This window comes from Meriones unguiculatus, chromosome 9 (assembly GCF_030254825.1).
Source record: "Meriones unguiculatus strain TT.TT164.6M chromosome 9, Bangor_MerUng_6.1, whole genome shotgun sequence".
Taxonomy (NCBI): domain Eukaryota; kingdom Metazoa; phylum Chordata; class Mammalia; order Rodentia; family Muridae; genus Meriones; species Meriones unguiculatus.
The window spans coordinates 56,819,412-56,836,220 of NC_083357.1; the positions used below are offsets into that span (position 1 = coordinate 56,819,412).

General features: G+C 39.8%; 1 long non-coding RNA gene and 2 gene segments (V, D, J or C); all 3 read right to left on the minus strand.

Annotated features, from left to right (window-relative positions):
• Window positions 1-749: 749 nt before the first annotated feature.
• On the minus strand, window positions 750-8,188 carry LOC132656621 (uncharacterized). The gene is made up of 3 exons (XR_009594340.1): window positions 8,094-8,188; window positions 6,091-6,260; window positions 750-788 (listed from the first exon to the last, which is right to left on the minus strand). It is a non-coding gene; the product is annotated as an uncharacterized LOC132656621 (long non-coding RNA).
• On the minus strand, window positions 975-4,537 carry LOC132656547 (T cell receptor alpha variable 13-2-like). The segment is given in 3 exon segments: window positions 975-991; window positions 3,938-4,321; window positions 4,486-4,537. Coding segments are annotated over 3 exon segments (453 nt in total).
• A 1,759-nt stretch (window positions 8,189-9,947) lies between the features above and the next one.
• Window positions 9,948-10,510, minus strand: LOC132656379 (T cell receptor delta variable 1-like). The segment is given in 2 exon segments: window positions 9,948-10,264; window positions 10,462-10,510. Coding segments are annotated over 2 exon segments (366 nt in total).
• Window positions 10,511-16,809: the final 6,299 nt, after the last annotated feature.

The following is a 16,809-nucleotide window of genomic DNA, read 5'->3' on the forward strand; positions in this document are numbered from 1 at the left end:
AACAGGATATCTGTCTTACATTAACAACAAAGCTCATGGATGATTAACTATTTTTCTGACATCATAGGAGAAAAAGTGCAAATGAGAAGTCACTGACTTACCAAGCATGAACAATATCATAGTCACTAAAGCTGGAGGAGGGTTCATCTTCAGTGTCACCCAGCTACTGTTCTTGACTCTTCACACAAAGAAATGATGAAACGACATCAAATGATGAACCTGTGAAGCTTATAATTCACATAGATGATCATCTTGTGTTAGGAAACTCCACCCTCTGGTAGACAGAAATTTAACAACAGTCTCTGGCAATCCTCCTAGAGGCAGAAATGTACTCTCACCATCTACATCAATTGTAGGGCACATGTCAGACTTCAAGAGGCTCTTGACAATGTAAAGAACATAAACAGTGGCCAAGAACATATTGACTGTCATCATTCTGAGAATTATACCTGACATGAAAGTAGAGTACATGTTATAGTAGAGCAACTAATGGGCCTTCTGTTTTGGTCTTTACCAAATGATAAACTGAATGGCAAAAAGGAGGTTTTTACAATTTACTTTCACTGATCCAAACTTGTAGAAAGATACTCTGCAGGCCTGGAGTCATGGCTCAGCAATAAAGAGCACTTGGTACACTTGCAGAGAACCCAGGTTGGATTCTCAGAACATGCACTGGTTCACAACAACTGTAACTCCAGCTCTAGGGGAACTGATTCTCTCTTCTCACCTCTGTTGGCACCAGGTACACACGGAAGAAAAACACAAATGCAGGAAAAACACTCATGTACCTAAAGTAGAATAAAAAACAGTTTTTAAAATTTTACAAACATTTTATAAAATTATTATAAATTGACCCTAAGAGTGTGTAATCACTACTATTTGCTCTTTTTTTTCTTCTGGCAGATTTTAAAGAATGGGATTGTGCTGCCCATTTACTTAGGATGTCATTGGTGTCTTGAAACAACGCTTGAACATTAACTGTACAGAACAGCTACAAGAAAGGAAGCAGTTGAGAGTGGCACAACTGATATAACACATGTGTTACACCACACTCTGCATCAATGTAGACTATGACCTTTCTTAGCTCTTTTCTGTAAATGTCATTGTGACCAGTGGTGGCTGTTGTTAGGAAACACGAAGCAGACGATCATTTGGGATTGGTGAGGCATTTGTGGCTCTTTCTTGAGTATCTGCAGACAGCATCCCAAGCAGCCAGCTCACAAACGTGTCTTCAGAAAAGCTTCTTCCTTCAAGTTCAAAGCTTCCACTCATGAGGCTACCTTTCATGGCTGCCTTGAGTCTGTGGAAGCTCCTTCTATCATTTAATTTTGTCTCAGTAATTTTTCCCTCTGACAGAATTGGTCTCCTCACAAAATTGTTCTTTCTCACCTTTGTGCACCTTTTTCTTAATTCTTGCTTTGAGGTTACAAATGTGATCTTTAAGCAACAGCCTGTGGCTCAGAAACTTGGTCTCTAACAGTTCAAGATAATGAATATAGAGACATTCTAGCGACATTTGGAGTTCAGAATGTGCGCTCATGCTGCCCTTCTATACAAATGGGAATCATCTATTAAAACAGCATTTCTTTCCTGTTTCCTTTTTATCTTTACATTTTCATAGCTGTAGGCTTCTGAATGGGTAACAAATGGAAATGTACCTCCTTATCAGAGCACATCTCAAGTCCAATGAGAAAGAAGTTGTTTGACCCTCAAAACAATCACGTCACTGTTGCACCGGTAGACACATCTTTCTAATTAGGTTGGTCATTTAACACACAGGATGCACAGAGGATAACTCCAATGATGTTGTATCTCCTCTAACTAGAAGAGCACACTGTAGGTCAGTTCTGATTTTATTTTTCTGTATGTAACATCATAGTTTGTGTTTTCTTCATCGATACAACGATTTCAATTAAATATGTTACATAACCAAGACTAAGAAAAGTATCATATATTGTGTGAAGACCTGTGAGGCCTTCTGGAAAATAACTCACATGGAAATATCACACACATGGCTCTGAGTACGTGACTAGGTTTCCATACCAGGCATGGTATCCCTCCTCTTGAGCAGATCATAAGTTCAAATAGGGTGTGTGAGCCACTACTGCTCCCAGGGAGTTATTGTGGCATGCTGGACATTGATATAGGTAATGACTGCAAATACTCTTTACTCCATTATAAAATATAACCCTTGAAGAGAAGAAAAATTAATTCATGCTGCTAAACTAATGGTTCCTTTTTGGATATGCCAAATTACAAAAATGTGCAATGATAGGATAAACACTTTGATGTCTAAAACTTTCATGTATTATAGTAACAGTGATATTTTCTAATCTTCTTGAAGATGTGTAGCACATGTATTCCTATTGTCAACAGGCAATGAATGAATTGTTTGAAATCTTAATACTACAAAGTAGAATTATGAAAAAGTAGGGTTATTGAGAACACCACCTACAACATAGGAGACATTATTGAAACTAGTGCAGTGTTTGAGAAGATGATCACTGTAAATTATACATGTCTTTCTGACTCACATCTTAGAATGGATAACTTAAAAAAAATGAAGGCACGGGTGGGATCATTAGTCCATTTAAGTGCAGAAAAACCTGCATCTAACATAGTTCACAGTGTTGTAAAGAAACATGACAAGGACTGATTTGTTTCTTCAATGAAAAAAAAATATGATCAAAGCTAGAAATGTAGTCTACTGTACTGAGATGATGTCCAATGAGCACTTGATAAGTCCAGCACAGGCAGCTCATCATGGCATGGGTATAAAGGCTGCAACTTAATAGTTTGTAGGAAATGTTTTTTTTTTTTCAATTAATTAACTTGTTTATTCACTTTACATCCCAATGGCAGCCCCTTCCTCCTCTTCTCCTGGTCCCACCTCTTCCTACTTTTCCCCTCCACTTCTCTGCAGAAAAGAGAAGACCCAAGCAACCAACCCTGCCCTGCACATCCAGTCTCAACAGGACTAGGTGCATCCTCTTTCACTGAGCCCAGACAAGGTAACCCGGCTAAGAGGAAGTGATCCAAAATCAGGCAACAGAGTCTATGTCAGAGAGGGCCCCCACTCCCATTATTAGTGAACCCTCATGAAGACCAAGCTTCCCATGAGCTACATGTGTGTACGGAGTCTAGTTTCAGTCCTGGCTTGGTCTTTGGTTCGTGGTTCCGTCTCTGTGAGGGCCCATTGGCCTACATTAGTTGACTCTGTTAGTCTTTTTGTGGAGTTCTTGTACCCTCCTAGTGTCTCTATCTTTCCCCCAAATCTTCCCTTAGTTCAGCCTAGTGTTTGGTTTGGGTCTCAGCATCTATTTTATTCTGCTTCTGTGTGAAGCCTTTCAGAGGTTAGTTATGTTAGATTCCTCTCTGCATAGCAAACTATTATTAATGGTGTCCCAGGGTACGGAATGTTTTTTTTAGAATAGATGCATATGTGCAGTTCTATCTTTTTTTAAAATGACAAAAAACTGACAGAAACTGAAAGCCTGCTGTTCTCACAAGAACTCCAGCCAATTGGATCATTTAAATATCTCCACAGTGAATTTAAAAATTGTATTCTTGTTTGAATTATAAGTATGTATTAACAAGAGCATGTATTTTTGTTTTCTACAGGATTAGAGGCATCTCATCCAAAATACAGATAATGGTAAAAATTCAGTTTCATTTTGTGTTCTCTACCTGTATTCGTAATAATTATGAAGAGAAGTTTCCTGGAACAGTGAGGGTATACCTTCTCCTACCTCAGAAATTTCACTGTTTCATCACCTGTTATCCTCTGAAAAAAGTAGAACCCAGGAATGATATGCTAAAACTGAAGTTAATTGTTGTATTATGTTTGAACATGACACAATGATAGAACACTTGTTGAGTACTTTCAAGACTCTAAACTCAATCCCAAGAACCAAAAGCAAAGGATGTGACCAATCACTGTGTTTGTCCTTGAACCACAAGGGCCGTGCAAAGCACTCAACAAGTGGTGACAGGTTTGAGGACAGGCTGCAGGTGTCTAGGGAGCAGTGTGTATCTGCTGTGCAGAAGTAGATGGCTGAGTCTCCAGGCTGAGTGGCTGTGACATGCAGGGACAGGTGTTTCTCTTTCTTATCCAACAAAAGGCTGAGTCTTTGGTTCTGCTTTCTTTCCATATTTGAACGGATGTCAATGATGAACTGAGGACCCTTCCCAGGCTCTTGCTTATACCAAGAGAAGTAGGCTGAGGCACTGTCAGTGTAAGTGCAGTTGATGACAGCACTGTCTCCCTCCTGGACACTCAGGGAAGAAGGGTACTGTTTCACCTGCTCACCTCGGCTCTCCCCTATGCAGAAAGATGGAGAGAACGGTTTTCAAGTAATTTCTCTTCCTTAATTACTGCTATAGTAAGCAGAGAAAACTGAATGAAGCCATTTTCTGGACATCTAAGGATCATCCACTAACACACTCTATCCCCCCAGCCCCACAAACACCCCATCCTCAACTCACAGTCCATCTGCAGCCAGAGGAAAATGAATAAAGCATGAACAGCTGTCTTCATGGTGCTTCCTATTCAGATCAATTGCAGATGCTCAGTCTCCAGCCAGCTGAGCCACTTGCAAGTCTAGATTGGTCCTTGTGACAATCAGACCTGCTGAGTTAATTGCCCAGCCAATGGGAAGCAAGCCTGTTGATTGAGAATTCTCTGAGATCGCCTTTCACTGCATCAGCTGAGGTGCACTGCCACCCTGTGGTCAGATTTCTAACTGCTGGATTCTAGTTTCTTTCCTAGTATTCTAAGTTACATTAGATAGATAGATAGATAGATAGATAGATAGATAGATAGATAGATAGATAGATAGACAGACAGACAGACAAACTTCAAAAGAGACTCCAGCCCACTTGTACCATCCCTACTCTTCCAAACAGCTGTGCTCATGTAGACTGTGAACCAGCCTAACCAGGTGGGGGGTTGTTTTATGTTCTTATTCACCCTGTGAGTAGCACATTCTCAGACCTAGCTGGGCTCCTGGCCTGTGAACCAGTGTAACCAGAAGAGTGTTTCAGGTCCCCACTCGCCCACTCCATCCCCACACTCACAGGCCTAGCTGTGTTTCCTCCACTGTAAAGCAACACCTCCAATTGGAAAGCCCAGATCTCCATCCACTCACATCTCCCCACAACCAGAAAGCATATTTTAGATCCTGTCGCTTGCAAAGTGACCTAGACTGGTAAATTTCCCAGAAACTGCCTGTGCCATCTCCACACTCACAGGCATAGCTTAGCTTGGAAAGCTTTTGCACAAAGCGCAGAGACCCAGACCTGAGTCACATTCACATGCTTTCTTAATTAACACGGAAATAGAGTCACTTTCATCCCTGCAATCGATAACGAGTATCTGTATCTGAAGAACTACCAACTCTTAGCACCTGATCTGAATGCAAGCAAGCTTGAGGAACATCAAAAACAGGAACAAAATGCTACTCAGCAGAGGCAGGCTACAGTATCAGACACAATGAAAGAAGTCAGCGTGCTGAGATCATATAACAAACAGAAAATATGAAAGGCCAAGACAACCCCACTCCCACACAACCTCACTATAGAAATGTTTTCCAATAAGAATTGCCAAAGGGAATACCAGGACACAAATGCAGGTGATCCTATACTAATATGGCACAAAAATTTAGGGTTTAAACTAAAATTAATAAGAACGGATAAGGAGGAACCCTTAAAGACTTTCTAGTATTCAAAAAAAAAAAAATGAAGGCCCTACATACCCAAAGTTGTGGGGCACAATGAAAGCAATGCTAAGAGGAAAGTTCATAGCACTAAGCGCCTTCAGAAATTGGAGAGATATCATACCAGCAACACACCTGAAAGTTCAAAAGAGAAATAAGCAGACACACAAAAGAGGAGTAGATGACAGGAAAATAGGAAAAATTTATTTTAGCTTATACTTTCAGAGCACAGTCCACTGAGCATAGACACTGAGGGAGGTCAGTGCAGAAACTTGAAATCAGTCTTGCTTCCAGGCCTATACAGCAGTACATCTGGCCCAGCAATACACTTTACAGCCAAAGAGGTGCAGCAGGAGAACAGGAGAATGGTGCTTACCATCTGGCTTGCAGGTCAGTTTACGCTCATCTCCTTCTTATACAGTTTAGGACCACCTGCCTGGTGATGGCCTAGCCCTTAGTGAGCTGGACCTCACTGCAGCAGTTAACAGCCAAGACAATCCACAAAGACAAATCTATGAGCATCCTCCTCCTTCACAGGCCAGAAATCTACAATTGTTCATAATACAAGGAATAAGTGTCTCTATGGTGCAAAATCCAACTGAAATATCTGCACCTAAGACTCGAGGAAGTCACAGAGGAGGTGGCAGAGAGATTGGGGGAGCCAGAGGTCTAGAATTCCTGCTGCTAGGTACATTCCCCAAAAAATGACAAGGAAATGCAATCAGGCATCTCAAAAATATGTTTGCTTGAGCAAAATAAATATCATGATAACATCACTTGGCATGCTAACATGGGTAAGAGAGAGTCCACATGCTTCAACTACTACAGGAACACATTCAGCTTGTAACAACAGCTGACAGAGGAAAGATCAGGTTCCTCCAGGGACAAGCTCCCATACATATTTTTCAATCTCACCTTCTCAGTCCTGAACAAATGTCCATATGTCCATGGACAAAATTAAATGGAATCAGTAAGTTGCATGGCTGCAAATACTTGTGTGTGTCTGTGTGTGTGTGTGTGTGTGTGTGTGTTGAGAAAGAAAGTAGAGTGGGAATCCTTAGAGAAAGAGAAGACTGGTAGAAGTGGAATTAGAAAAAGGTATGGTGATTGGTTTGATAAGAACAAAGGATGATACGTTTGGATGGAATATCATAAAGAAACACATTATTGTGCACATTGCAGGCCTTCTGGTGTTGGTCTCCTTGGTTTGCCTGTGGTGTATTTGCAAGATTAGAGTCTCACAACAGCGTAATGCAGCCATGACCATTCAGGCCTCTAAAGACTGTCCAGCCATTGAAGCAGGACAGTCTCCCCAAGCATGGGAGCTAAAATGTTACGCTCAGGATGCGAGGCTAAGCACTGCACTCAGGGTCAGCTGCTTTCGACCCAGAGAAGAGCATGTCTGATTGCATGCGGGTTGATGCCCCAGGTCCCGCCTCTGAGAAAAAGGTATCGGACGGGTCTGATGCTCTTTGGGTGGATGACACCTAAATGAACATCAGTACAAAGTCCCAATTTATTTCTAATACCAGAGATCAGACCTCAACTCTTGCCTGATGCATCTAAAACAAAAAGGGGGAACTGTAGAGAGCTGCGTAATGCAGCTCCTTAAAGATGGAGCTGGTTTCCGCCTTCTACCTTCCCAATGGTGAGTGCTCTCTGTCACAAACAACTCCATATTTGGCTAAGGCTGAGGATCTGGCTTGCTTCCGTGTATGTGGACCTATCTGCATTGCCCACGAGGGTTGGCTACCCAGAGGCTATTTAAGCTGTGGGCTGGCTTTCCGCAAGGTCAGATGATTGTTCAAGGTTCCTGAATAAAATGCATTGAAAAAAAAATAAAAAATAAAAAAATAAATATTTTTTAGTAACTTCAATCTCTTCTGCTGTGAGGATTCTACTGAACAGATCATTTAAAGGGGTGCAGGCAAGCACAGGATGGCAGGCTCTATTGAGTTAGAAAAAGCTGTGTCTCAATCCTGAAAACCAAAAATGAGAAAAGTAAGAGCCTTCATACAAGGTTATCATGTCTGAGTTGGATTGTGAAATATGTAGTCTTTCATATATGTTAACAGTAACTAAAAGTAAGTCAACCATCTTTTTCTCAGTAAAACCTTTCTTTTCTTCTATATGGGGTTCATTTGGGCTTTTTCTTCATTGCAAAAATATTTTCTAGTGTGCCAGTGAACTTCCCAGTGTAGAAAATTTTTTGATGTTTTGTTTTAGGCAGAATGTAGCTGTTATATTGAGTGAATTCAAACTGGCAATCCTCTGTCTCACATGCATAGACAGCAGGCAGATGCCATTGAATCCAACTGAGGAACTTTTAACAAGGACAATTGCAAAGGAGTTCATAGGATGTTAGTGATATGTATTTACCTTTCCTTAAAATTTGTTTCCCATGCTGACTTTTCTGGCTTTTAATGAAGTACCAGGCTTTTTTTTTTCCTCAGAGTAGAGACTTTAAATTTTACATTTGTTAACAGATTTTGGTTTTTTTTTTTTTTCTTTTTCTTTTTTGCATTTAGTGAGTTCTCTAAGTTCTTTCCAAGCCTTGCCTTGACTGCCTGGAATTCTCCTTCCAAAATCAGAGGTGAACTTGCAGAAGTCCTTAGTAACTTTGAAGATTCTTTTGCTGGGTTTTTTATGTAGGAGGGTTTGTTAAAATCACAGTTAGGCAATGCAGTCTCAGATCCTTAGTGGTTAGGGGCCCATGTGATATTTCATGTCATTTAGTGTTTAGTTTGTTGAACTGGGAGCGCCATTTTGCCATGCACTAACATTTTCAGGCTCTACTCTCTATTTTTATGTAATTGTTCTCTTCATCTTCCTGTCTGGCTTTGGTCAGAAATCTCCTCTTTTAGATATGAGACTTGCTGTGTCATGTTTACAGCTTTCATTTATTTGGCATGTTGATCTCTCACCTTTGATTACCAGTTTTAGATGTTCTTCTTTATGAAAGATGCTTCCTGGAAACACAAATAGTTGGCATTGTTTGTTAACCCAGACAGCTATTCTGTGACTTCTATTTGGTGAGTTAAAGAGATTTCTTTGAAATGGGGGCTGGAACTTAGACACACTACTTAGAATCACTTGCTATATTTGCAGAAGAATCAGATTCAGTTCCTGGCATTCCATAGTAACTCATTCCCTTCAATAACTCCAATGTCAGGGAATCTAATGCCCCTTCTAGCTTCCATGAAAACCAGACACAGTACACACTTGTACATGCTGGCAAAACAGTTTACACTCATGTTATAAAAAATCTTTAAATACACATTCAGAAACACATTTCTCAGAATTACTTTCCCTGTGTCATTCTGTTTTGGGGTGAACATGGAAAAAGCACCATTAGAAGACTTAAAGCATAGGTGATTTTTATATTATATATTGTATAATTTAGTTTATAGCTCTACAGATTCAGGCTCCAAACACATTTGATGTCAATGAGGTGCCAGCTCCATTTACCATTAACCCTCTACTCCTCACTTCTATAGCTTCTATTTGTCTTGGGTCAAGTCTGTGTGCTTCTATCGTGTTGACAAATGCGATGGCTTCTGAATTTCCCCAAAACTAGAGAGATTGAGGTGTGGTGGGTCATCCTTCTAGACATCAATTATCTCCTGGGTCTCCCTGTATTTTCACAAGTCTCTGTTCACCCATGTTCTGCCCTCATGCAACTGTCCTTCCCAATTGCTGCTCTAGCTGACCTCAGTACCTCATGCTCAGTACCAGATACAAAGACAAAGATCTGTGGGGATAACCCAGGAACCTCCAGTATTTCATTGATGAAGTCCTTATGATCTGTCTCTGACCACTTTACTCATGATGTCTCTGCTTCTCTGAATGTAACTTCACAAGAAAATTATGTTCTTTGCTCTTCCAAACAACTCTTTTGATGTGTGTGCTGTTGCCAATATGGAGAGAAACTAACACTTTAAATTGTTGTGGTGCCATATTCTCAACTGTAGAATATACTACACATTTTCTCTATCATCTATTTTTAAATAAATACTTTCAAGACAAAGTATTAAAAGAAAACCACTCATTATAACTGTCTCTGAATTGCCTGGGATGTGGTTTTACTTAGAAACACACTACTGATGCAGACCACAGAGGAAGCATGCACAGTGAGACTTCCTGTTCAGCATGTGCAGGTGTGCTTCTCAGCTGAGCTCCTGCAATGGGCAACTCTTAAGGAGCCCCAGTTTTTGTTCAACTTCTGCTGTCACTTCAAACACTGTGGGTCAATTCTCGGAGCGCACAGAAATATGTCCCTGAATCTTCTAGCTGTGAGGCTGAAATGACAAGGCTGATGGAGTTGGCTGATTTCTGCCATGTGACAGAATAGCGGCCATTCCTCTCATTCTCAGTAGAAGAAGAAACTTGGCTAATAAGGAAAATCATCTCTCCAGTAACAAGCTGCTTATACCAAAAGAGTTGGTAATAGAAATAACTTGCCTCATATGAACAGTCCAGGGTGACTTCTTCTCCATACTGACTACTTGCAGTTGACTGGACCTGAGTGACTTTCTGGGCCACATTGCATCCTGCAGAACAACCAGAGGAAAGAATAAAAAGCTTATCCTATGGTAATGTACACAAAGCAGTGTTGGAAGAGGGCCCCGTAAGACCCAAAGGCAAACTTAACTGAAGACATTTCTGCTTACTTTTCTCCAATCCCTCTTCCCCCTCATGTCCATGTAAAAGGCCATAATATCCTCAGCTATATGTGAAATGTCCATACCAGAGAAGGCCAAGGCCACCAATACACAGAGCAGGTTGCAGGGAGGCATGTGTCCCAGGTCCCTCTGTATGAGTGTGTCAGCTCTGCTTCAGCTCAGTGTTCAGTGTCTGAGGGCCAGGCACTGAGCATGTTTACCTCCTGTGTTTCTGACATTGCCTCAAGCAGGAAATGTGGTTTGGTGTGATCATATGCACATACAGAGAGAAAAGGGTAGCTCACCACAGGCCTCTACTTGCTTCCTTGTCTGAAAATGGAGTTTGAGAAAATCCATCCTGGCTGAGGGGGAAGTTGCTTTGCATCCCTGAGTGTTATTCAGGGAGATGATTTCGGGAACCAAAGTAAAATTCATCATCATCTATGTTTGATATATAATTCACTTGCAGACCATTGTATTATTTCCCTCCATCTATTGTCTGACTGTCTATTTAAGCTTAATAAAAAAATAAAATTGTCTCAGATCCATCAATTTCCCTGTGAAACAATGGTATCTGAGTCTTCCTCCTTTGCTCAGTGCAAGGGTCTACCTAAATTCTGCAATTACAAAGCTAGTTTTACAACATGTAGTAAAGAGCATCCCATCACATTCCAGAAGATCCCCATTTGCTTATGCCCTGGCAAATTGTAACAGGAATAAAATAATAGTCTTCAGAGGTTAAGAAGAAGTTCATTATGTAAGTTGACTGCTGTACATCATGAATCCCTATGTGTGGATTTCCAGGATCCCCAAAAGAATCCAGATTCAGCGGCTGCCCCTGCAGTCTGAGGTCAGGGAAGCATAGACAGGAGAATCTTGGGGTCTCACTAGTCAGTCATTGATGAGCTTCAGTTTAAGTAAGAGTTCCTACAAAAAGAAACAAATAAACAAATGTGGCAAATATAGAGAGATAACCAGTAATGACCACTGGTTCACACACACACACACACACACACACACACACACAGACACATTCATACACAGTTGGGTGAGGACTTACAATAATTTTAAAATCCACTGCTAAACAACTGACTCGTTTGTAAAAGTTTACCATCACATTGTACTCACAGGATGTGTTCTGTTCTCTCCACACAGAGAACTCTTGCTTGTTACATGTCCTACAAGTTTCTGTAACATTTTACTGTCATATTCCATCTCACTTGTTAAAGTCTGTGTATTTTAATTTATAAACCAGTCTCATGATAAGCTTCCTAAGTCTCTCTGTGATTTAAGCATATTATATGTCCAAGATACATATAACCTGCAAGCATTAGAGTCATGTTACTACATGGGTTTGTGGTTGAATATTTGTGTACAGCTATATCACCATTTAGAATATAGCTCTTAATCCTTGATCTGCTCTCATTATCCCAATAGAGGAAATTACCCTAAAGGCACTCAGAAGAGAAAATGCAAACAGGTCTCTGAAAGAGCTCCAGTTTTATGAGGAAAAAAAAAAGCAGATCAACATGTACTTCAGGGACTAGTTGCTGGGATCAAAGTCACATTCTTCTGCTCATTTCACTGCTTAGTGCTGAGAGCCCATGCCCTGGATTTCTCTCTGTGGCTAAGCAGGAGACCATGGGAGCCACAGCAGCATGGGCAGCACAGGGTGGCAGGGCTGTGCCCCTGCTCTAGATCTCCAGATCTTGCAGAGCTCTGCAAGCTGTATAGACACAGCCTCTGAGACATGGCTTTGGAATACACTGGGTTTAAGTGCTGAAGTGGACAGTTGGTCAAATTCTAAATACTGCTTTGACTTTCCTGTGATTTAATTGATAAACATTGCTTCCCAGTGAAGATAAACCTTAAGGTTGGTGGACAGATAGTTCAACGATTAAAAGATCCAGTTGCTAATGATAAATACTGAAGTTAATGTCTCAGGACACATTTAATAAGTTATGTTTTCTGAAAAACCTGAAACTTTACCTTTGAGTGCATGGACACCAACTTTTGGCTTTTTCGTACATACAGATATGTCTACCCATGTATGTATACAAGGTTCTGTATACTCACACAGATCTGTGTGCTTCCACCCAGCTCACACACATAAAAATAAATAAATAAATAACATTAAACATTTAAAAAGAATGAAACTTAGTATTTAAAGAACTACAAGTAGAGATCTGTTGTTGAGGAAAATGAGGATAATGGTGGGCTTCATTTGGAAGATGGCAGAGAGGTCAATACAGAAGAAGAAAGAGAGAAGATAAATACCACTGAGGATGTTTGAAATACCCTTAATGATATTTATTGCTTCATGTTTACCTTTATATGTCATATATATTTTTAATGAAGTTATTCCACTTGGTCTGGCAATATCCCCCTCAAAATAAGGATCATCAAACAGGAAACCAAGTACCAGGCATGGGAAACCTTTTTTCACTATGTTGATCAAGGGATGCAAGAGGCTCTTGGAAGAATGCTGACTATTGCTGTTGTGCTAGGTTGCCTCTCAGAGATCAAGAGCAAGTCTCAACTGAGGATGCCATATACTTTGGACTGAGACGTGGAAGACTACCTCTCATGCCTCTCAAGAAAGCTCTTCTTGTCCGCAGGTGAAGACCATCACAGAAAATCACAACTGATTTAAAAAAAAAAGAGAGAACAACTGATTATGGGAGCCCCCCCCCAGACAAGTACATTTACAACAAGATTCCTACAATGAAGGCTCAAAAAACATTGAAGAAAACAAGGCACAAGAAAGTATAAGAACAAGAAGACCAGGAAGTGTGCTGCAAGAAGTTCTGTTAGAAATGATGGGGGAGCAATAGCCTTGACACCACAAAAGTATGTCTGCACAACAAATACTGAACAATGATGATACCACTAGCCATGAAAAGTTATAGCTGGATGTTTCTACAGTTTGGGTTTCTTTTTTTCTTCTTTACTCTTCACCATCCCATGTTCTTCATTTCTTATAGAGAAAAACCAATAAAGGTGAAAGCGGGAAATGTTATCATTAGGCTACTTCTTGCTTATCTGAGGTGTCAGGTTTCCTTGGGTAAATTTGATCTACTCCATCAGGATGCCTAACTTCTAACTGATTCTTTGTATACAACTACTTGACAAACAGCATCCAACCAACAACCACCCAAGAACAGCAACTCTGCTACTTGGGTCTCTAGCATTTAAAGATCCTCTGAAAAGTTCCCAGAATTCCAAAGTTGAGACAATCACAGAAACTATCTGCAGCTAGCAGAAACACACCCTTGTTAGATCATGAGGGAAATCATAGTCACCTGCTATGATTCAGTCGCGTATCTACACACCTGACTAAAACAATAACATATACCTATAATGTTTTTGTGTGTTTTAAGGAAATTTTTTTTACTACAGAAATGACATGGGGCCTTCTGTAGCTATACAAGGAACTACAGACAACTCAGTAATGCTTTGAGGCATAAATGGTCATCCCCAGGGATACAATAGCAAATGGTCAGAACTGAAGTCATGTACACAGAACCAACTCAAAACAGACTCAGTAGGTTGTATTTACATAATTGTGTGTATGTTTGTGTGTGTGTGCATCTGTGTAAAACAACAATAATCATAGAAAAAGAGGCCATGGATTGGCAGTTATTATTGGAGAGCTTGGGAGAGGCTGGAGATAAAGGACACAGAAGGGGTTTCAGGGATATAATGTTATATGTAAAAAATGATGTAATTCTATTTTAACCAAAATAAAGCAATAAATTAAAAATATCAAAGTCAATAAATCAATCTGTGATAAGGCCTGAGTGGCCTTCTCAAGACAAGCCAGTATTTAGTCTTTAGTTTTTCATTGTCATAGGAACTTTTTAACATTTGTTTTGACAGTACATAGTAGGTATTTCAGGCCCAATAAGACATTTAATTTTAACTTTTGCCTTCTTAAACTATTTTAATTCATGTTTAGTTTGTACAAATATTACTTACTTTGGTCAATATGTCTGGACCAAGGTCAGGGTGAAGGAAATACCAAATGTGTTGCTAAGGCAGACTTGACTGAGAAGTGTCTAAGAAGAAACAAAATGGAGTCAGGACAGGATGGCATTACCTTGGTTGTATCGTGGTTGGTAAATTTGGTGTCTCTATATTGAAGAAAGAGATTTTCCCTTTCTAAAGAGGTAGCAATTGCTACCTGTTAAATTAATACTTTTTTAATACAATATTTTTAATCAGAATTTTCCTCTTCTCTAACTCCTGCTAGATGAGTTTTGTTTGGTTTTGGAATTTTTAATTTATTGAACTTTTGGTTTTGTTTTGTGGGTGTATAGTTTTTGTTGTATGGGGTATTTTGTTTTTGTTTTTTGAAAGTGAGATCAAGAGAAAGAACATGAAATTGGTGGACAGGATGAAGGAATGGGAAGACAGCAAGAATTCTTAATGTATTGCTTGTAGTCACTCAACTTCCAACTGTTCTGACTCTGGTTTGATTGACGATGAAATATGATCACATCAGTCATGGCCTCTTTTCAAAGACAAACCATGAATCCTCACACCAGACCACTGGGACTTCAACATGCACAAAGCATCAGCTCAGAAAAATGAAATCAAAACAGACTTGTGAGTCTGAAGTCTCTGTTTGGGTTCTGGAGAGCCATTGACCCAAACAAAGGATTATTGTGATGACACAACTCTATGGCACTCTTCTCAGAAGTCTGGGAAGGAGAAGAATGAGAGTGAGGAGCGTCTGTGACCAGATGTTTGGCAATGTCATTCACTGGCACTGAAGTATGCCCATGTTTGATGCTATTCCATAGTTGTTATAGTTTTCATGAAAACAAACCCCCTTTCTAAATGATCTTTCACTCACACATCTGTGTATATGTGAGCAATGCCCAATATAAACGTTTTTGTCTTCAGACCCTGAAGGAATGAAGACTGTCCTTGACTGTATGCTGAAAATGCATTGGATGAAGAAATTTATATCAAACCTCAATCTCTAAAAGTAGAATTTGCTTGATAACTGTATGAAGACACCCACGTGGTGATGACTGGGTTATTCTAAGTCAACTTGCCCTCACCTTACCTCGGTACTCTTGAAGTTATTTCCAGCCTTTTATTCCCTAGGATGCTCAGGGTGTGTCTTGAGGTACACAGAGTTTCCAAGTTTTCTGTTGCACATCCTTAAATATGCCTTCACTCTTCTGCTGACTTCCAAGCTAGGTTGTTGTATTCAATGAAGCCTATTTCAATCAGATAGATATTCTGGTGTTTTTGTTTGTTTGTTTGTTTGTTTGTTTAGATTCAAGTTTAAAACTTGACAGGGATAGAAGACCTTGAAAACCAGGAGGAGTTCACCTATTGGTATTGTGAGATCTATCTCCTACTGCTAAGAGCCAACTGACTTTATTTTCCTATGTGACTGTTCTGTTTTCATACTGAAAAACTATTCACTGTAAATGAGAAAAAGAACTTGTAGGCTTTAGATGTTTATGTATAATGTCTTCCATGATGTTTTTGTTGGTTTTGGTTTTCTGAGACAGAGTTTTACTATGTTGTTCAGGCTAGCTTACCAAATCTAGCCTCAAAAATTCCTCCTGGTAAGGATCCCATAGAAGTTAGGGCTTCCAAAGCCATTAACAATGTGTCATAAAAAGGAATTTAAATTTTTCTCGATTGGAAAGCTTTTTGGATTTTATTTAGCATTAAGTGAGCAATCCTTGCCAACTATTAGGCAGTGAAAGAATCTTTAATTCTGTGTTTTGCTGATGTCTACAAATACTGCAGCAGCTTCTATTGACTAAGCCTTTATGTTCATTTTTATATTTTGTTCATTTATGAAACACACATGTAAAATAATTTCTTTAATTAACATTGTGTAATTTTATTATATGATTAATTCACATTCTTTCCTCCCCACTGATGTCATTCATCTATTTTAAACACACCTGCATCCTTATGAGGGCCTCCTGGGTTACATACCTGAATTTCTTGAAGGCAGATGAAGACATAAGAGGCAAAAGAAGAGGAAGTAGAAGAGTTCATTGGTCATAGAAATTCCCAATGCCCTAGTTATCAAGGAGATTAATGTAGAAGAAAAGACTATGTGATTTCTATCCCAGAGGCCAAAGTCAAGGTCTCCTGACACTGGGCTGTAACAACTATACATGAACAGCGTTCAGACAAGAGTGTAGGGAACAGGGCCTTCATAATTCATAGTTGCTACAAACCAAACACACAGAAAACTATTTCTACAACAAAGGAGGGAAAAAAATCCTCTAGACTAGTTAAGAAAATGGATCTAAAACTCCAGCTGTTCTTGAAGAGCAAACAGAGAATGTAGAAAAGCATGCTGAGACTTCATCTTGGTCTGTCTCTTGGCTGAGGGAGTCTAACCCTTACACTCACAGTGCCCCCTGTCACCTGGTCCTGCACACCCTCCAGGC